A 20,893-nucleotide genomic window follows, 5' to 3' on the forward strand; every position below is an offset into this window, starting at 1 on the left:
TATCCACTAAAGAAACTATTGATTGACTGATGCTCAGAGGACATTGTAGGCTGGGGTTCTAAATGATGGTGGGACTTGACTGGGTCCCCAAGAAAGAGTAAAACTTGAGAAAATAGTTGGTTCAATCTGGGCCCTGTTGAAGGTCTTAAGGCACCCTGGGTTCCACAGAGGATATGTATTATAAGTCTATAGGAGTGTTTCTCAACCTGTAGGTCACGGTCCCTTTTGGGGTCGAATGGCCCTTTCACAGGGGTCACCTAAGACCATCAAAAAACACAAGTATTTGCATTGTGATTTGTAACAGTAGCAAAATTACAGTTATGAAGTAGCAATGAAAATAATCTTATGGTTGGGGTCTACATGAGGAACTATATTAAAGGGTCACACCACTAGGAAGGTGGAGAACCACTGGTCTAGAGCCTTCTGCTGCTAGGACTTGATTGGGACTCACAGATGGTGCCCAAAGTACCTGGGTAAACTGTGGAAATTCTCTCTCCCCACTCCAGCCTGCTAGAACATTGCCGGAAACATAAATACCTCTCGAGCTCTGGGGAAGTCTTTGCCCTCCTGGTCAGCAGCCTCTTAGAGAACTTGCTGGACTACAGAACCATCATTTTGCATGACGAGAGTAAGGAGAACCGCATGAGCTGTACCGTAAATGTTCTGGTAAGGGCCTGGTCCCTGGGCGTGTGAGTGGGCACACCTACGCCACCTCTGCTCCATCAACTCAGCTCTAAGTTGATAGTGTAGATGCCCAGCCACCCTGGAGCATCTCTGTGGAGTCCATGCCCTACTGAGTCACACTGGAAGACGGTAGGCACGGACCTTCAGGAATTCTGAAACAGGCATGGAAAGTGCATGACACTCCAGCCTTTCCCACACGCCACCTCAGCCTGGCACTTGGTCTTAAGCACACTCGCATGTGCTTGCCTATGGTGATGTAGCAGGCAGAAACCGATGCCACGAAGGAAGTTGGTCTGTGCCATTCTTCTGACAGTCAGACGCTAGTCTTCCCCTTTCCTGGGACTATAGACCTCCAAGGTTTAAGTTGCTATGCATTCTTGTGCTTAACATAAACCAAGAACATCCCACCTCTCTGACTCCCTGAGAAATACGCATACCAGGTGGCTGTGGGATAAGCCAGGCTCTGCTGTTCCCATAGAAGATCTCTTGCATTTCTCAGAAGCATGGTCTTTTTTTAAAAAAAAATTATTGATTCTTCTTTCATACAATACATCCTGATAGCAGCTTCCCTCCCTCCAATCCTCCTAGTTCTCCTCCATCTCCCTCAGACCCACTAACCACCCCCCCATGTCCCCCCAGAAAAGAGCAGGCCTCCCAGGGACATCAACTGTATGAAGATACAATAAGACCAGGCACAGACCCTCACATCAGGGCTGGGGGAGGCAACCCAGTAGGAGGAAAAGGGTCCCAAGAGCAGGCAGAGGAGTTGGAAATACCCCCACTCCCACTGTCAGGAGTCCCCCCCAAACACCAAACCAACGACCGTAACATATATGCAGAGGACCTGGTGCAGACCCATGTAGACTCCATGATTGCTGCTTCAGTCTCGGTGGGCCCCTGTCAGCCCTGCTTAGTTGATTCTGTTGGCCATGCTCTCCCAGTGTTCTGGACCCCTCTGGCTCCCACAATTCTTCCTCCCTGTCTTCCATGGGGTTCCCCGAGCTTTTGAGGAGAGGGATGCAATGGAGACCTCCAACCCAGGCTCTCTCTCTGCCTAGTGTCTGGCTGTGGGTCTCTGCATCTGCTCCCATCGGCTGCCAGAGGCAACCTCTCTGTTGACAACTGAACTCTAGGCACTGATTTGTGGGTATAGAAGAGCATCACTAGGAATCATTTCACTTTTTTTTCCAGTCATGTTTGGTTTCGTCTCTGGGCCATCTAGCCTCCAGTTCTTGGTTATCTAGTGTCAGGCATGGACTCCCTCTCCTGGTATGGGCCTCAGACCAGTCATTGGTTGGTCACTCCCACGAGTTCTGGGCCTCCATTGCCCCAGCACATCTTACAGGCGAGACAGATTGTAGGCCCAAAGTTTTGTGGCTGGGGTTGATATCTCAGTCCCACCACTGGGAGCCTTGCCTGGTTACAGAAGATGGCTGGTTCAGGCCCCATATCCTCCATTACTAGGAGTCCTTACCAGGGTCATCCTTGTAGGATCCAGGGAGTTTCCACTGCACAAGGTTTCCACATCACATCTCCCTGCCTCCCCCCCCACACACAAAAATATCCTCCAATTCCAGTCATATCTCTCTCCATCCCTCCTAGTCCCATCCCCACCTGTCCCCCAGTCTACCTGCAGCATGGTCTGAATTTCTCCTCTTCTTCGTATCCCATTGCTTCCCATGCAATGATTCTTAAGGGGGATGATGAACTCATAATATTTATCTCTTTGGAAAAGAGACGGCGTTGAAAAGCAGCAGTTGGGGTAGAGACTGTTTCATGGTTCAGAGTGTGTGCTACTTCTCCAGAGACACGAGTTTGGTTCCCATCACCCATGTCAGTTGGCTCCAGATGATCTGACGCCCCCTTCTGGCCTCTGAGGGCAACTACACTTGCATGGTTTAGAGTGTGTTAAACCTCTTTCAAGTTAAAAATAAAAGCAGCTGTTTTTGTGTCAAGTTCATCAACAGCCTTTCATTTATGTTGGTATTTTGTGACCTTCTTTTTGGCAGAATTTTTATAAAGAAAAGAAGCGAGAGGACATATACATAAGGTAAGCGGAGGAAATGCCTTGGTTTGGCTATTTGTATCCTGGGTTTGGGGTGTATTTTTAAACCAGAAAAGGCTGCCCCAACAGCACGCTTGCTGTCTTGATAGACTCCTACAAATGCAGGAGGTATGCAGTCTGCCTCAGAGGGTGAGCTCTGAAGACAGAGCCACAGACAAGTCCAGTGTGAGGGAGGAGTGTGTCATCGAGTCGCATCAGCATTTGAGGAGGGGTAGAAGCATTCAAAGGGGACATGCAGGAGAAGTAACCCACAGTGGGATTTAGTTTGAGGGCCACAAGTCTCTGACCGTGAAGCCAACTTGTCATCAGCAGAATTTCCAAAGCTTTCCCTCGCCTCCCAAAGACGACCAAGACCTAAAAATAAATAAATTAATTAATAATAATTATAGTAAAATTAAGAAGACAAAATAGAGGGACTAGGAAAACCACAGGACAGGAAGTGGCATGGTGGGCCAGAGAACTAGGTGACAAGTCTATTGCCTAAGAGCAGGGAGGTGTTCCTGTTAGAAGCAGAGGCCTGTGTGCAGGCTGGGACCTGGGTGGGGATGCTCTGAATGCTAGCTCGCTTCCCTGGTGACAGAGGGCCCCTTCTGTCCTCTCTTGCCAGGTACTTGTACAAGCTTCGAGATCTGCACAGGGACTGCGAGAACTACACAGAAGCCGCCTACACACTCCTCTTACACGCTGAGCTCCTGCAGGTAAATGGGTCCTATGTGGAAGACGCATGTCGGATGCCATGCGTTCAGTCCCTTGGGACTGAATTCTGTGAACTTCATGATGTGACTAGGAGAGAACCTTATTTGAGGAATATAGTTTATCTAAGAGTGTGTTTGTGCCTTCCGGGGAAGCAGGGTCACTTTCAGATCAAGACTGGGAAAATAATCATTTGTCATTTAAGGCTCCTTAGGAAGCAGGGCACAACCTAGAGGCCTCTGGTGATTGACATTCTAATTAAATACACGTTGGTGATGTGTAAAGGGATTAGTAAAACTGGAGAGAGAGAACTTAGAAATGAATAAAACACTTGGAAGAAGTAATTTCCTGCTTATCCTCTCTCTCCAAGTAAAATTATAGTGAGGCATGCTATAGATGCATCGATTTGTCCCAAATCCCAAACATTTCTTTCAAGTCCTGACCTCCTTTAACTTTGGATTTCTACATAAGTGTCACTCTTCGAATGGGTAATAACTCCAGCTCAACACGTTGAAAACCCAGCCCTTCATCGCCACCCTTGTTCTTTCTGACCACCATCTACCTAGTGTCTTAGGTGATAACCCGTAGTCACACTCCAGTCTTCCCTTTTGGTCAGTGCCTCCTATATTCTCCATAAACAGAATGTGTAGCCCCGCTGTCTAGACCATGTCTTCAAACTGTCTTCTTTAAAAGAAGAAGAAGAAAATCCCTTGCTGCCATCCTGGTTTTGACTCCTAGTATCTCTGCCTGATGGACTATAGTGTCTCTCCCCAGACCTTCTGCTTCCATTCTTATACCCAACAGTTCATTTTCTCCTAGAGTTTGATTTGATTTGATTTGATTCTGAAATGATAGGCACGCATCATTCTCAGCAGCTAAACACAGGAGTTCCCTGCCTCCCCGTTTCCCCAGGAAATCCATATCTCATGTTCAAGGTTGGGACACTAAAGGCTTTTCTGACTGTGTGAAGTTTGCTAGGTGTCACCGGAGAATGGTCCCCAGTGACAAGCCCTGTAGGTCTTTTTATTCATGCTGCCCAGAAAGTTAAACCCTCAAGCTGGGCGTGGTGGTGCATGCCCATAATTCCAGCATGTAGGAAGCAGAGGCAGGCCGGGATAGCAAGTTCAGGGCCAGCCTGTATTTTGTAGGGTGAGTCTATCTCAAAAAAAAAAAAAAAAAAAAAATTGAAAAGCAAAAGAAAAGAAAATTAAATTGTCCTATCCTGGTGTAAAGTATGAAGTGTGGGTCTAGCTTTTCTTCCCAGATAGCTACTCAGGAGAGATGGCATTTGTTAAATATAATCTGAATTTGATTCCCTGGCGTAAGATCCCAGCTTTATCTCCGTGGTGGAGGAGGGCTCCTTCTAGTATCTCCTTGCATGTGGGCCTCCCTCTGTGCGTGCCCTGGCGCTACATTGTTGTGATGACTAATTCCGCACAGTGTGTTATCGGCTGGTGTGGTGACTCCTCACTGCCCTCCGCCCCCAATGTTGCTTCCTGCTCCTTTGTGTTTTCATCTGGCCTAGAACCCTGAAGTTCCCAATGACTTGACCCTCAGCGTATATAGCTCAGTGGTAGAGCGCTCGCCTGGCATGCTCATAACCCTGCTTTCAGGTCCTGGAGAAAGAAGGAAAAGGCAGGGTGGAGAAGAGAGAGAAATGGAGAGCAAGGGAAAGGGGAAGGAGGGAAGACACTGACTTTGCAGAGCCTGAAAGGATAGACCTGTAATTCTAGCTGATCAGGAGGAGGCTGAGGCTGGGGGATCCTGCCCCTGAAGACCAGCCTGAGCAACTCAGTGAGACCCTTTATCTCAAACTTTTAGAAATGTGAAAACAAGGCTGGAGGCCTAGCTCATACCTAGCACGCATAAAGCCCTGGATTCAATTCACACTACCACCAAAGAAGGGCTTTGGTAAGAATCTACGTGGATATGAAACAAGTGTGCCCCTGTTTAAGCATAGAGGCTCCCTTTCTTCAGGGCTGCTACTGTGGCTTTGAATGGCACAGCCAAAGTGCCTTGCGTACAAGTCTTGTGTAATCCCGGTGCTATCTGATAGGCCTTCATTTGGATGGATTTGTTTGCGTCTGCTGTCTTCTGTGTGACTATTCTCTTTGTAGCCAAGGTCTATCCTTGTATGTTTTTATGCCTTTGCTTCTTAGTTCTCAGCGTTGTGTCTGTGGTCTTGCCCTGGGCTGCCGGGTACTAAGGAGAAGGAAATGTCCACAGGCAGTGACAGTTTGATCTGCTCCCCTGTCATTATAGCCCTAGCGGGGTTCTCTCCTCTGATTGTGTTCAAGATGCCTTCGCCTCGGCAGTGTGCTCCTTTAGCTGGCTCCTTCCGTTCCCCTCTTCCCGGAATGCTGCAGGTGCCTGGCCATTTGGCGTGGCACTTGTTTCCAAGCGAGGCTGCCATATGGGCGTCCGTGTGCATGTCGTTTTGTGTTTAGTAAATAACTTAAAACACAATATGGATGAGTTGACTGCCTGCACACGAGTCGCTTCCTGACTTTGTGGGTCTGAAGTGTTGCTCCGTTCGTCTCCGTGTTCCTTTGTTTTCTTTGTAGTGGTCGGACAAGCCCTGTGTGCCCCATCTGCTCCAGAGGGACAGCTACTACGTTTATACCCAGCAGGAACTTAAAGAGAAGCTGTATCAAGAGATCATATCCTATTTTGACAAAGGCAAAGTGAGTGCTGGGTTCTCTGGGTTTTTGTTTTTGGTTTTTGGGTTTTTTTTACTACTGGAAAGAGGGGGGAAAAGATTATAGTGAATACATTTCTAATGCTGAGTGCTGAGTCAGCACAGAGCACACAGGATAAAGGCCCTGTCCCCACCAAAATGACATCGGCTGGGGAGATGGCTCAGTGTGTAAAGTGCTTGCCCTGCAAGAATAAGGACATGCATTTCTGATCCCCAGGATGTATATATAAAAGCAGGGCATGGGGACGAGTACCTATAACCCCAGGATTGAAAGGAGACACTAAGTTTCCCCCAGACTTGCTGGCCAGCCTGACTAGCCAAAATGGTGAGCTTCAGGTTTCGTGAGCGGCCATCTCAAAAAAGATAAGGCACAAAAGTGATTTTGGAGAGCTGGGTGTGGTGGTGCACGCCTTTAATCCCAGCACCAAGAGGCAGAGGCAAGCTAGCCTGGTCTACAGAGCAAGTTCCAGGATAGCCAGGGAAACCCTGTCTCCAAAACAAAACAAACAAACAAACAAAAGAAAAGTGATTTTGAAGAGACGTCCTAACATTTCCCTTTGGCTTCCACACACACTTATACAGGCCAGTACACCCACACAACCCTAACACATATGCACACACAAACAAACACACACACATACACACACAAACAAACACACACACACACACACACACACACTTATACAGGCCAGCACACCCACTCAGCCCTAACACATTTGCACACATGCATGCACACACACGCACACACACACACTCATGTGCATATGCACACTCATGTACTCACACGAGTAAAAAAATCATAACTTCTTTTTTATTTTTAGAAACTGCACTCACTTATGATGACAGTTATAGTGTCAGGAGCTCAGATCCTTCACACCTCTGATGAAACTGGTTAGGAATTTTGGGTAGCTCAGGGTAGCACCCAGAGGCTTAACAACAGAACTCAGAAGATTGCTGTATCTACTTATTACAGTGTTGTTGTAAAGGGCACAAATCAGGACCAGCCAAATGGTGAAATACACAAGATAGGGTCTGGAAGGGTCTTTGAGGTCCAGCGTCCTCTCCCTCTCTAGAATAGTGAAGTGTCCACTCGGTGCAATATTGTGTACCCACAATTCTAGTGACTCAGGAGGCTGAAGCAGGGGGATTGCTTGAGCTTAGAAATTGGTACCAGTCTAGGGCAACATAGTAAAAGCAACCTTTAAAAAAAAAAAATCAATGTATTTGAATTGTACAGAACTTGTCATAACATCGGCGTGATTGAATTATTATTAACTACATGGTTTAACTCAATCTCTGGTTCCCTTTGCCTCCCTTGAATCAGAGCCGATAATACGTGGCTCAGATCTCCAATTCTATTTTGTGTTTTTGAGACAGAATCTTATTACATTGCCCTGGCCAACCTTGAATTTATAATCTGCCCCTGCCTCCAGAGTGCTGAGATTTCCCATGCTTCTAGCTCCAGATAAGAGATGCCCAGCTTATAGCTCCAACTCTTTAATCACATGACTAGCATCTTCCTGACGCAATCTAGATCAGTGATTCTCAATCTGTGGGTCGAGACCACTTCATAAGGGTCACATATCAGATATCCTTCATATCAGATATATACATCATGATTCATAACAGTAGCAAAATTACAGTTATGAAGTAGCAAAGAAAATAATTTCATGGTTGCGGGTCACCACAACATGAGGAACTGTATTAAAGGGTTACAGCATTAGGAAGGTTGAGAACCGCTGATCTAGAGAGTGGCCTTGAGTTGCTTCATTAACGTAAACTTAGAGGGCGGGGTACATTTATTTGTCTGCATTATTTACTGGGTGTGAGAAAACATGAGGTACAACGGAACCCACTATATGAGTTTTTACTAGGGAAGGGAAAAGGTAGAGATAAGTAGGCCTACTGAAAAGAAAGGGGTGGGATGGGGGTTCAGAGGGGGTGCAATTGCTATCTCTGGTGGGAGGGAGAGAGAGCGGGGAGCGGGTCACCTCGCACATGCGTATACTACGTAGCTATGCCAAGCATGCCCACAGATTATGTGACCGTGCTGTGCACGGATTACATGGGACATAAGGCCCTGGAAGGATTGAGCATTTTGCCTGATTGCTGACAGCGCATGTGCGGTCATGTGACTCCAGAAGTGGCTAGGGGCTCTCTCTAGTCACCCTTTGAGCATAGATTTTAGAGCCTACAGGGATGCACCGGGAATACTAAAAATCTTCATTTCCCTGGAGAAGAATTTAGGACAAAGAGCAGGCCAGTTCTTTATTACTTTGCATACATGGCCTCCTGGCCTACTCCTTATTATTAGTCCCTTGTTAGTCTTTGAACTCTCTTTGTTTATTGGAGATAAAACAAACAGATGAAAGAATCAGGGAGTATCTTCAGTTAGTGCCCATCTACGAGCTGTTCCACACAATACCAGGATGATGAGAAGGCTTTGTTTGGGTCCTGGTTGTGCTGGCCTCAGAGGCAGAGAGGTGTGAGAGGCTGTAACTTTTTCCTCCATGGAAAATGTTCACCAAATTCCATGCCACCTGCCATTTGGCCCCTTCCTGTCCCTGCCAGCAGCTCCTCCGCATGAGTGTGTGCACAGCCAGACATCCACACCTCCATGCACGCTCAAGAGCAGAGTCTCACAGCAGCCCACCCTGTCCAGCCACACTCCCACTCTTGGATCTAGGGATGGCTTCCCTCTTCTTTGCGCTGCCATTGACCCTTTGCTCCTTTGACTCCAAACTGCTTCAGTGGAGGCTCGAGTGTCCTGGCAGATTGTCTGGAGGAGGGCCCTCTTGGCAACACACCCGAGATACACAGGTTGGGCACCTCTAATCCAACATGAAAAATGTCCTGAACTCTAAAGCCGTGGATTATCAACATGACCTGAAGAAGGCTGCAGACTTGGGAGCATTTTGGATTACGGGACACCTAGCCAGTCATGTCTGTGGAAATTATCCCAAATTAAAAAAAAAATCCAAATTGGAAGCAATGGTAGCCCCAGGCATTTCAGATAAGAGTCGCTCACCCTGCAGTGTCCTTACATCAGGAAAGAAAGGCTTAGTGAATCATGGAGCGTAGGAAGTCGGGGTCCCTTCTAGATGCTTAGCCTGCCTGACTCCTTAGTCCCAGTGATTCTGTAGGGAGGTAACCGCTCTGAGGACGGCGACTCTTGTGTCTTCCACATCTCACCCTGCTTTCCTTCTTCTGAAGATGTGGGAGAAAGCCATCAAACTGAGCAAAGAGTTGGCTGAGACCTACGAGAGCAAAGTGTTTGACTATGAGGGCCTGGGCAGTCTCCTGGTAAGTGTGAGCTAGCGGGGCTGCAAAAGGGGACCCTGAGGAACAGTTTGGTATATGGATTGAAACCAGTCTGGGTCAAGGGTGTACTTTCCAAGGAGAAAGTGACCTTACTTGACTTCAAAATGAAGCATGTGTGATCCCAAAAGCTTTGACCATTGTTCTCCAGGTTGTCCCCTCAGAAGTCCCCTGGGACTGGGAAAGAGGAGAGGGGAGGGGAGACACTGAGCCTGTGTAATGATGCCACATCCTGGCGACTGTGGGACATCATCTCTTCATCAAAATTCACTTGTCTTGGGCCAGTGAGATGATTCAGTGGGTAAAGTGTCTTGCTGACGAGCCAGATGACCTGAGTTCAACCCTCACGTTCCACATGTTGGAAGGAGACCTCAGACCATGGACCATGACATGTGTGCTTACACACACACTCACACTAAATAAAATATAATTTTGCAATGAGAAGAAACCCATCTTTGAGGCTGACTCCCCCCCCCAAAAAAAAAAAAATGCCACTGTCCATACCAGGACATGCTGTGAGTGTTTTCAGCCAGAATCTAAGTGGCCGTTGCTACCTTTTTTCTCTCTGGTGTCACAGAAAGGCTCAGCATTGACAGTTTCCTGAGCTGGTGTGATAAGCCCAGCTGTGGGCACAGTTCAGCTCTTACAAACAAGCTGCCCAACCACCCTCATGCCCTCTGCATGACCACGGAGAGAAATTTTACGGCAGAGAAATGTTACGGCAGGAGCCTAGAAAGGTCTGGTCATCACTGTCACAGAATAATCTTTTCCTTAAGGATCTATTTGTCAGGAGCATTTAGTGGAAACTTAACTCATGCACTTTATCAGCTTCTGCCATTGAGAGGCCAGATATTTACTCAATCATTTCTAAGCTAGTTTGAGTTAAGATTCTGGTAACCCATCAGCCAGCTAAGAAAGCATGGTTCTGACAGACCTTCACCTAGAGCGGTCACAGTTATGTCAACTGTGGTAGGGATGCCAGTGGTACAGGATGATAATCCCAGCTGCTTGGGACATAGTGTTCAAGTTCTGCTTTCCCTGCAGAGCAAGTTAAAGCAGCCTGGGAGGCTGCATGAGGTCTTACTTCACAGTACAAAGGAAAAGAAGAGCCAAGGCTAGAACTCAGTGGTCGAGCATTTGCCTTGCATGCATTAGGCCCTCGGTTCAATCCCTGGTTCCACGTAAAACCAGGCATGCTGGTGCATTTCTGTAATCCAAGCACCTGGATAGCAGAACTTCAAAGTTATCCTCAGCTACATGGAGAGTTGGAGGCTAGCCTGAGCTACCTACGATTTTGTCTCAAAGAATCCATAGTAAAGCATCAGAAGACCCGCTCAATCTAGAGACCACCTTTTGGTCATCAGTCAAGCCCAAGGTGACTGTCCAAGTCACCTGCTCAAAGCAGAAAATCTCTCAGCCTCTACTCTCAAACACTTGGTTAAGTTCAGATACTGCCTGTGGATCTCAGGAAGTACTCCTAGTTCCATCCTGGGCCCAAGTCCCAAACATCAGATCCCAGAACAGAGTCACCCTGCGGCTTACAAGGTGGTCTCCAAAGTCCTTCCATTTATCTGTTACATGAGAAAACACAGCAAATGGGCTGACTGTTTTCTTTTTTATTTCTTCCCCTGACAATTTCCTGGTAACCTCTGGGCGGCATGTGTTGTTTTGTTTTTCAGAAAAAAAGAGCCTCGTTTTATGAGAACATCATTAAGGCCATGAGGCCGCAGCCTGAATACTTTGCTGTGGGATACTATGGACAGGGCTTCCCTTCCTTCCTGCGGGTGAGGAGCCTGGGGGTGGTCCCCAGAGCCATTGGGAGTGGGGTTCGGGGGAGAGAGGAGACTCATCTCTCTTCCAGATGGGCAGCCGCAGCTGCTGGCCTACGTTCCCACTGTGGGAGGTCGGGTCAGGGAGGGAGACCTCTTCCTGAGTGCTGGCCTCTTCACCCCACACCCCTGACACCACTGGGATTCTGGCAGATTCTCTGTGCAATGGCTTTCCCAGGTGCAAGGAGAGATGGAAAACATCAGCAGAATCCATCCACAGGCCAAACTCGGGCAAGGGTGGATGGATGTGTTTTGTTGCTTATTTTCTTTCCAGTCAGGGCTACTTGGAAATTAGGTATCCCAAGAACAAGACAACAAACATTTCCCCAAAGTAAAAGCAGTTTTGTAGTAAGTGACAAGCGTGAGAGACCCTGTTCTTCTTCTCAAAAGTGTATCCACTGTCTCGGTGACGTTAGAGTTTGAAAAACAAACACTTTAAAAAGAACGCTTTTAGACCTGAGCTTTGTTTAAATACATATTATCTCTCGTACTCTTAGTTAAAAAGCATAGAATGGGATGGGGATGTAGCTCAATTGGTTGAGTACTGGCCTAGCATACTTGAAGCACTGGGTTTGATTCCCAGAACCACATCAGCTGGGTATGTTGATATGTGCCTTTAGTCATAACACTTTGGGGTGGAGGCCAAAGGGTCAGAAGTTCAAGATTATCCTCAGCTTCATAGTGAGTTGGAGGTCAGCCTGGGCTACATGAGACCATGCTGCTACAGCCAACAATAATAACAAAAAGTGGTAAAAGAAAGCCATTCCTGTTCCTGGCTGGGCTTAATGAGAGAGCAATGGCTCCTTATTCAGTAAATGTCTACATTGTCCACTCTGTGCCAGGCACCTGGGAGGAAGCAGAAATATCCTGAAGTTACTCAGACTTCTCTCTGCCCTCAGGGATTCTACAAGCTAATGGGGGGGGGGGGCATTAAATGTTAACATATGAATGGGACAATTAAACCGCTTGTAACCAGGGAGTATTTACTCAAGTGAGTAGAAATCTAATCATTCCAAAATACTGTAGGGATGTTCATAGCTACCAACATCTGCATCCAGTGTCTATCACCTGGGGAAAGAAGGGATAAGCTAATAGCCACCCAATAGATGCTGCTCAATGCCTGTTGGGAATGTCCAGGATGGTCACTGAGCACTTACTTGGTGTTTGATTTAGCTTCGATGGGGGAGCACAGTGGCCTTCTCTATCTTCAGCTCCAGGTACTCTTTCACCCTTCATATCTAATGACTCCCTTTGGCTTCCCTGACGTGCAGAACAAAATCTTCATCTACCGGGGTAAGGAGTATGAGAGGCGAGAAGACTTCAGCTTGAGGTTGCTGACCCAGTTCCCCAACGCTGAGAAGATGACCAGTACGACACCACCAGGAGAGGACATCAAGTCATCCCCAAAACAGTGTATCCTTGCCATGGGGAAAACGGCCCAGTGGCTCTTTACCCAGGGCCAGGCCTCGCCAGACAAACTCAGAGTTGCGACTCCTTCTCTGCAGGCAGATGTGCCAGGAGCTGTCAGACTCATCCCTCAACCATTCGGTGTAAAAAATCTTAGGGGCCTTTAGGGAAGACATGGTCAGTAAATGTTGAGTGTGAATGAATATACTTCACAGTTAGGTGGAGTGCTCAAAGGACATTCCCGGTTCTGTTGCAGACCTTGAAACTACGCACAGTCATCCAGCTGCGTTATTGATAACCTGCCAGCCAGTGGCTCCAGGACACCCTCTGTTTTAGTTAAGGTTTCTAACTAAGAGACATGGCCATAGCAACTCTTACAAAGGAAAGCATGTAGCTGGGGTTAGCTGACAGTTCGGAGGTTTAGTCCATGATCATCATGGCAGGGTATAACAGCATGCAGGCAGACATGGTGCTGGAGAAGGAGCTGAGAGTTTTACGTCTTGATTTGCAGACCACAGGAAGTAAACTGAGTACCACACTGAGCATAGCGTGAGCGAAGGAGCCCTCAGAGCCCCACCCCCACACTTCCTCCAACAAGACCACGCCTCCTAATAGTGCCATTCTCTTTTTTCTTTCAAACTACTGCACCCTTCCACTCTGCTCTTTCTACCAACCTAGAATACCCAAATCTGCAGCTGTTCAAGTCATGTATATGGCATTGAACTTGCATATAGCCTATATACATTCTTCCTAATTCTCTCTCTCTCTCTCTCTCTCTCTCTCTCTCTCTCTCTGTGTGTGTGTGTGTGTGTGTGTGTGTGTGTGTGTTTAGCTGTGTGCTAGGCATTGGAACTCAGGCCCTCATGCTTTTACAATAATCACTTTAGTAACTGTGCCATCTCCCCAGCCCTTCCTAGTTGACTTAGAGTCCCTGATAGAGTGAACGCTCTGTAAGTATTGTCACACTGTATCATTCAGGAGTTAAGGAAAAGGGGTGAGGGAGTCTGTACAGGGTCAGTACAGAAGGAAATCGTCACTTGGTTATCTGCCTTTGGGTGCAGAACCTGTAGGTCCAGAGGTCAGGGTACCTGCACTGGTAAGGGTGCCAGGGGAAACCTTTCTAACACTATTCATCCCAACCCAGCAGGAACCTGACTTCACTTCCCTGTGGTGGAATCTTGAGTTTTAACTTCTCACAGCCTCCAAAGTTCTCCTCTGCTAAAAAAAAAGAATGATCCATCTTGCAGGTTTGCTGTGTGAAAGATAAATTGGTAACACTTAGTCCCCGTGAGGGACTCACTCCTCCATCAACAGTAGCATCTAAAGATGGCAGTTCTGGTTCCGGGGCTCTGGAGTCTGACTGTTTTGGAGGAATGACTATCCAAAAGAAATGGTGTAAAAGCATCTCTGGGTGTCTTTCTCCTGAGACTTCCCTGACACTTGTTTCACGTGGCAAGGATGTTTGCCAGGTGTCTCGCCACACGGAGGGTCCTAGGACAGTCCCACACTGTGACGGTGTATATGGGAGCCCATTTCAGTGCGGTGCTGGCCCCTGCTGAGAGGAGATGAGCGATGGAAACAGGCAGGGACCTCACTGCCTGTGGCACCTGCAGGGCCAGCCTTTTCCTTAACAAGTCCTCAGACCTACAGTGCTTCACTGTAAAGCCGGTGATGAGCCTGCCGCCCAGCTACAAGGACAAACCGGTTCCAGAGCAGATCTTGAAGTGAGTGGTTCTTTCATAGAAAGCCATCAGGTGGGCCATGACACATGCCTGTCATCATAGCAGTGGCGGGAAAGAGAACGGCAAGTTCAAGGCCAGTCTGGGCTACCCAGCAAGACTTTCTTTGGAATGCATCAAAAAGCAAAGGCTTTTTCATTGGCTACAGCTTGGAAGACTTACCGCATACTGTTTTACCTGTGAAAATGGGAGCTTACTGAGTTAAAGCAAGAGCGTTTCTATCTTTGAGACAAAGGGAAAGCTAACCCTCACTTGGTGTGGGCACAGGAGCCATTAGCCCAAATATCTACTCAGGTATCACTAAGTGTAGCACAAATCTTAGAAGGTCTTATTAATAAGAACAAACTTGAAGCCAGGTATTTGGGGTGAATGCTGAAAGATCAGAGAAACAGAACAAGCCACAGCTTCCTCACCTCACCAACTTCTCAGCCAATTCCTCAGCTGATCCTGTTTCCTCAGACTAGAAGCCTCTGAGTCCTCATCCAAATGGATCTCAGCTGAGCTGCTGCTCAAAAGCCTAAAAGTTTAACCAGGCCTAGTTCCTGGTTTTCACGCCTTAAATACCTTTCTGCTTTCTGCCATCACTTCCTGGGATTAAAGGCGTGAGTCACCATGCCTGGCTGTTTCCAGTGTGGCTTTGAACTCACAGAGATCCAGATGGATCTCTGCCTCTGGAGTGCTAGGATTAAAGGTGTGAGTGCCACCATTTTCTGGTCTCTATATCTAGTGGCTGTTCTGTCCTCTGACCCCAGATAAGTTTATTGGGGTGCACAATATTTTGGGGAACACAATATCACCACAACTGAGGACCAGCCGGTCCCGGGGTTTGAGGTCACTTTCTGTCTCTAGAGAAGCTTTCCCATGCCAGTGGGATTGACTTGACAGCACTGTGGCAAAGCTATGCGAACGCGGTAGGTGTCAGTACCGTCTATACTGTGAGCGGTAAAATAAACTCTCAAGTGTGACAAACAAGAGGTGGTGTGAAACTCAGGTACGGACTGTCCCAGGACCTCAGTGTGGCCCTGTCGGCCATAGAGGTAAAACTCAGTGCCAGGTGTGTCACACCTGTGGTTGCGGGCCGGTGCCGTGAGGTCCAATGCAGCCGCTCTGTCCTTCCCCAGCTACTACAGAGCCAATGAAGTGCAGCAGTTCAGATATTCGCGGCCGTTCCGGAAAGGAGAAAAAGACCCAGAAAATGAGTTTGCTGTGAGTTCGCTCGGTTTGCCTTCTCTGTGGGTGGTGGATGGGGCAGCGAGGGCTGGGATTGCATCAGGGAGGGCTGGGATTGCATTGCACATGAGCGTTTGAAGGCCGGAAGCCAGCCTTGGGTGTCATTCCTCATGAGCTCTCCACTTGTCATTTGAACACAGGGTCCTCCTTCCTGGGGACTGCAGCTTACCAGCCTGGCTTGGCTGGTCAGCCAGTGAGCCCCTGGGAATCTACCTCCAGCTCTCCTCCCCAACACAGGGACTACAAGCTTGTGCCACCACCCCTGACTTTGTACATAAGTGCTGGGGATCAGTCCCGGGCCTTTTGGCTTGCTCAGGGAGCACTCCCCCGCCTGATCCATCTCCCCAGCCCGTTTGCCTTCTGAGGTGCGGTGTCTTTCCCCTGATCAGCACACACAGCAGATTGGAGCTTCCCCCGTAGGAGAGTGTGTAACTACCTGTTAAGTACTGACAGAGCAGACTGTCATGTCAGTGGAGACCTCGAGAGATTGAAGGTCTCAGATCTGGGCTCTGCTTCTGGTCCTGCTGCCGATATGACCCCAGGCGAGACACACCCCTACCTCCTGGACCTCAGGTTTCCAAAATCTTTAGAACGAAAGGGCCCAAGGAGACTAACCCTGTGCAGACTCAAAGCCCGCGATCCTTGAGTTTATGAAGAATAGTGTTCCATTCCCTCGAAGACTCATGAGAATGGATTCTCACCCAACTGAGCCAGACGTTTGGGGTCCATTGTGAGCTAGAAGCTGACCACTGTCTCGTTTTGGGTTTTCTTCCTTGCACCAGACCATGTGGATTGAAAGGACCACGTACACGACGGCCTATACCTTCCCTGGGATTCTCAAGTGGTTCGAAGTCAAACAGATTTCAACAGTGAGTCATTGGAATCCGTAACTCCGGCAGGGTGTGTGTGTGGTGGGAAGCCTTTCTGTCTGCAAAAACAGTAACAGCTTTTGTTCAGCTCCACTGCCCTCTGCCCCAGCTTGACTGGCCTCCTCGGGCCAACTTGGTTTTCTAAAGGGGAAATAAGAAGCACACTTGTGTAATAGGGTCACTTTGTAAAACTGATGTGACAACACCAACCCGAAAGGTCACATTCAGAGAATGATGCTTTCATGGCCTAAGGGGCATTGTTCCCTATCTCCCCCCCACCCCCCATAATGCTGCCAGTGCCCAGAAACATTGCTGGGATGCCTCTGGAGAGTTGCCTGTCTGCCACGTCCTTGTCCCCAAAGCCCCATTCGTTCTCAGCTCATTGTGTCCCTGGTATCGCTGCTCCTGCCCCAGTACTTCCCAAAGCTGCCGTCCAGCCTTTCGAATCCTTGTTTGATCTGCCTTCTGTCTGTCCCCTTGTATTATTACCTTGTTTTTCACCCCACACTGATCCCTGTTTGGTGCTGCTAAAAAGGTCTCCTCTTGCCAGAGAGCCTTGGTCTTCTCAGCCGGTGCTCCTCACTACCTTAGAGTGTGGATTCCACTGAGCAACCCCGACTCTTTCATGTGATCTTGTGTTCAGGCTCTCCTGTGGCTTCCTAGTACCTGCCCTAGAGAGCCTCTTCTCATGTCTATCCACCTGCGTTTATCTCTGTCCATCTCCATCTCCTCCATCTACCTCCATCCACTCCCATCCATTTGTACTCCTCTCCTTTCATGTCCATCTGCCTCGATCCACGGCCATCTTCCCCTTCAGTCGTCACCTCTGTCCATCTCCTTCTCCCTCTGTCCACCTCCATCCGTGTCCTTCCACCCCCATCGGTCTCCTTCTATCTCTGAGAAAAATCTCTTGGAACTAAGACTTTGGTGCTGTCATTTAGGGGAGATGGGCTTCAATGTCCTCTTTACCACTGCTTGGTGTTATTTCCCATCAAGTTAAGTGTGGGATCCGCCTTCTCCATGCAGCCAACTCTGGAACCCCCAGCCATGGGTGTGGTGTCTGTGCTCTAATCATTCTGGGCATGTTTCTGACCCGCCGTATTTGAAAGTCTTGAGTTCCTCCTAAAACTACCCACTCCTACCCGCTGTGAATTACGGTGGACCCTCAGAATGTGTGTGTTCCACTCTTGGCAACTCAGCCATCCATGGCTTCTCAGCTGTGAATTATCTACTGTATATTTAGGTCTAGCACAGCATCTTCTGTTCTACACATGTACAGACTCTTCCCTTGCCTTTTTCCCTAGATAATGTATACTATCCACCACTATAGCTGGAGATCCTACCAGTCATCCAGAGATGATGTAAAGTATGTGAAAAGCCAGATGTAGTGACACAAACCTTTAATCCCAGCACCTGAAAGGCAGAGACAGGTAGATCTCAGTGACAACGAGGGTACATAGTGAGGTATTGTCTCCAATAAATTAAGTATCTGGAAAGATATGCATGGGTTATATGTAAATACTACGTCACTTTGGAACCAGGTATTCATGCATCCTCAGATTTCGGTGCCTTCAAGATCCAAGAACTAGTCCCCCTACGTATTTCTGAGCTGGCAGTGGGTTTTCATCACTTTTGTAACTGCTACACTGCATGGCACTTAGCATTAAGTAGGTGTTTGAGAAATATTCTTGGGCTGATCATGTACAGTCAGTGGTACGCACTAATTTGACATTCACAAACAGAGATCTTCATACCCAACAGAGGGGAGAGGGAGAAGAGAGAGATTCTTGGAGCCAGGCATTTCCTGTAGCTGGGCATGGTGGCACATGCTTGTATAAAGCTTTCAGCACGATGAGTCAAGAAGATCAGTTCTAGTTTGAGACTAGCCTGGTCTACGTAATGGGTTAAAGACCAACCAGGGCAGCGTAGCAAGACCTTGTCTCAATACAAGAAAGAAAGGAAAGGGTAGAAGGAGAGGGGAAGGAAGAGAAGAAAGATATTTCTTGGCCAGTCTGACCTGAAATTTGATATATTCCTCGGTGCTAGTGAGAAATCATCATTATGTAAGTGTACCATGCTTTCTGGAGAGAGATGTTAGGAACGAAGTTTGGGGCGTGGGCTCATGTGGCCAACAGTTGGGGAAGATGGCGGGGCCAGTTTTGGGGAAATGTGGTTTTAAGGACATTTCTGGGAGAGCAATCTAATCCCTGTGATTGCTTTTTCATCCAAAACTCACCCTGGTTACTCAGTCATCCTGTTCTTTCTGACTTTCCTTAAGCAAGATCCTACCCTAAGATGAGAGGCATAGGGCAGACTCTAACCTAAGGAGATGAGGCATGGGGCAGACTCTACCCTAAGGAGATGAGGTATGGGGCAGTCTACCCTAGGGAGATGAGACATGGGGCAGTCTCTACCCTAAGGATATGAGGCATGGGGCAGTCTCTACCCTAAGGAGATGAGGTATGGGGCAGTCTCTACCCTAAGGAGATGAGACATGGAGCAATCTCTAAGGAGATGAGGTATGGGGCAGTCTCTAACCTAAGGAGATGAGACATGGGGCAATCTCTTAAGGAGATGAGGTATGGGGCAGACTCTACCCTAAGGAGATGAGACATGGGGCAATCTCTTAAGGAGATGAGGCATGGGGCAGTCTACCCTAAGGTGATGAGAGGCATGGGTCTGAATAGAGGAATTCCAAGATCACTTGCCTTTTCTTGCTAAGGAGGCATCTGAATTTTCCATTTTCAATGGCACGGGAGTCTCATATCCGCTAGCCAGCCACCGTCTCAGAGCCCCTGAGGTGGATTTGCCTGATAGACAATCCTGTTTCAGCTCTAGATTTTTTTTCCTCTTCTGACATTTTGTGTAGACATTTTACTCTGAGAAACAGTCCTTTCCACAACCCACACTTCACAGCATTCTACTTCCTAAGAAGATTTTCAATAGCTGAGTTTGTAAGTGACCAACAGAAAAGCCGGGGGGGGGGGGCCCTCCTAAGCAGACCCTTAACAATATCACGCTCCTGCAGATTGTGGCTAACTTCTCCCCCTTGAGAGGAAGGAGCAAGTTTGTTTCAGTCTTTGCAGTGAGTGGAGCTCATGATGGGCCCTTCTCCCCTGTGCCGCCTTCCTCAGGAAGAAATCAGCCCCTTGGAGAACGCCATCGAAACCATGGAGATGACCAATGAGAGGGTCAGCAACTGTGTACAGCAGCATGCCTGGGACCAGTCCCTCTCCGTGCATCCGCTCTCCATGCTCCTCAGCGGCATTGTGGACCCAGCTGTCATGGGGGGATTCGCCAACTATGAGAAGGTAAGTCCGGCTCCTGGCTCTCCCAGGACGTATGGGCCTCCCTCTGTGTCATGTGCCATTTCCTCTTTGAATGGGCACATGGGGATATACCAGGGTTGTCCCTGGCCTCACATTGTCCTGTGAAGCCTCCATGAAAGAGTGCCAGCCCCCGGTGCCTCCTTTTGACCTCTAGGAGGAAGACAGCTCAGGGTGGTCCCAGAGGCTAGGATGCAGTTGCAGTAAAGCCACCTTTAGGGAGAGCAGAGAGGCTTTATGTAGAATGACTTTCCAGGACTCTCCAGCCTGACTTGAGCCAAGTGGTGTAGACAGAAGATGGTTTCAGCTTGTATTAGCTACTTCTCTAGTGCTGTGATAAAATACTATGACAAATAGCAACCTAAGGAAGAAAGGGTTTGTTTGGCTATGGCTCCAGAGACATCAGATCCATCATGGTGGGAAGGGATGGGCCGTCACAGTGGCAGGAGCTGGAAGCTAGCTGAGCACGTTTTCATCCGTGCACAGAAAACAGGAAGGGAACAGGAACTTTCAACTCTCCAATCTCATCCCAGGGATGGACTTCTTCCAGCAAGGTTCCACTTCCTGCAGGGCCCATTACCTCCCCGAGGAACACCGCCAGCTGGGACCTATTGCTGACATTGCTCGCTCAAACTGCCACCCAGCTTCACTGTAGATTCGTCTAACTGGATGTTACATCTGTTACTCTGAAATGGCATAAGAGGTGTCCTGACCGTGTGTAATGCACTGGATAGATAGGGTTTGCTAGAGTGCCATTTATATTGGAGGTCATGAATTCAGTCTAGGTGAAGGACAGTAGTTAGAGACAGGAATCTTCCAGCTGTTACGGTGCATGTTCAGTGGCTGAATATTTTGGGAGTCTTCTTGAATATAAATATACATGTGGCCAGGAAATCCCTTTGAGGAGGCAGTAGATTGGATGGCACTCTGGTTTCCATTTGTACACAGTATCCCAGAAGAATGAAGGCTTTGTGATCTGTCACTCTTGTGACCTCATTCTGGCTTTTTACTGGCCACTGTGTGCTCTTGGACACG

At 48.1% G+C, this 20,893-nt stretch overlaps 1 protein-coding gene across 1 annotated transcript in view; it reads left to right on the top strand.

Annotated features, from left to right (window-relative positions):
• Dock5 (dedicator of cytokinesis 5) overlaps nt 1-20,893 on the top strand; it is a 192,667-nt gene that overhangs the window by 160,086 nt on the left and 11,688 nt on the right. The window contains exons 35-45 of the mRNA XM_028883189.2: nt 507-666; nt 2,694-2,734; nt 3,357-3,447; nt 6,007-6,126; nt 9,354-9,443; nt 11,138-11,242; nt 12,559-12,700; nt 14,337-14,418; nt 15,555-15,639; nt 16,446-16,532; nt 19,667-19,843. Of these exons, the coding sequence (XP_028739022.1) occupies nt 507-666; nt 2,694-2,734; nt 3,357-3,447; nt 6,007-6,126; nt 9,354-9,443; nt 11,138-11,242; nt 12,559-12,700; nt 14,337-14,418; nt 15,555-15,639; nt 16,446-16,532; nt 19,667-19,843 (1,180 nt within the window). The remainder of the gene's footprint in view (nt 1-506; nt 667-2,693; nt 2,735-3,356; nt 3,448-6,006; nt 6,127-9,353; nt 9,444-11,137; nt 11,243-12,558; nt 12,701-14,336; nt 14,419-15,554; nt 15,640-16,445; nt 16,533-19,666; nt 19,844-20,893) is intronic.

Source organism: Peromyscus leucopus, chromosome 9, assembly GCF_004664715.2.
Source record: "Peromyscus leucopus breed LL Stock chromosome 9, UCI_PerLeu_2.1, whole genome shotgun sequence".
Lineage (NCBI taxonomy): Eukaryota > Metazoa > Chordata > Mammalia > Rodentia > Cricetidae > Peromyscus > Peromyscus leucopus.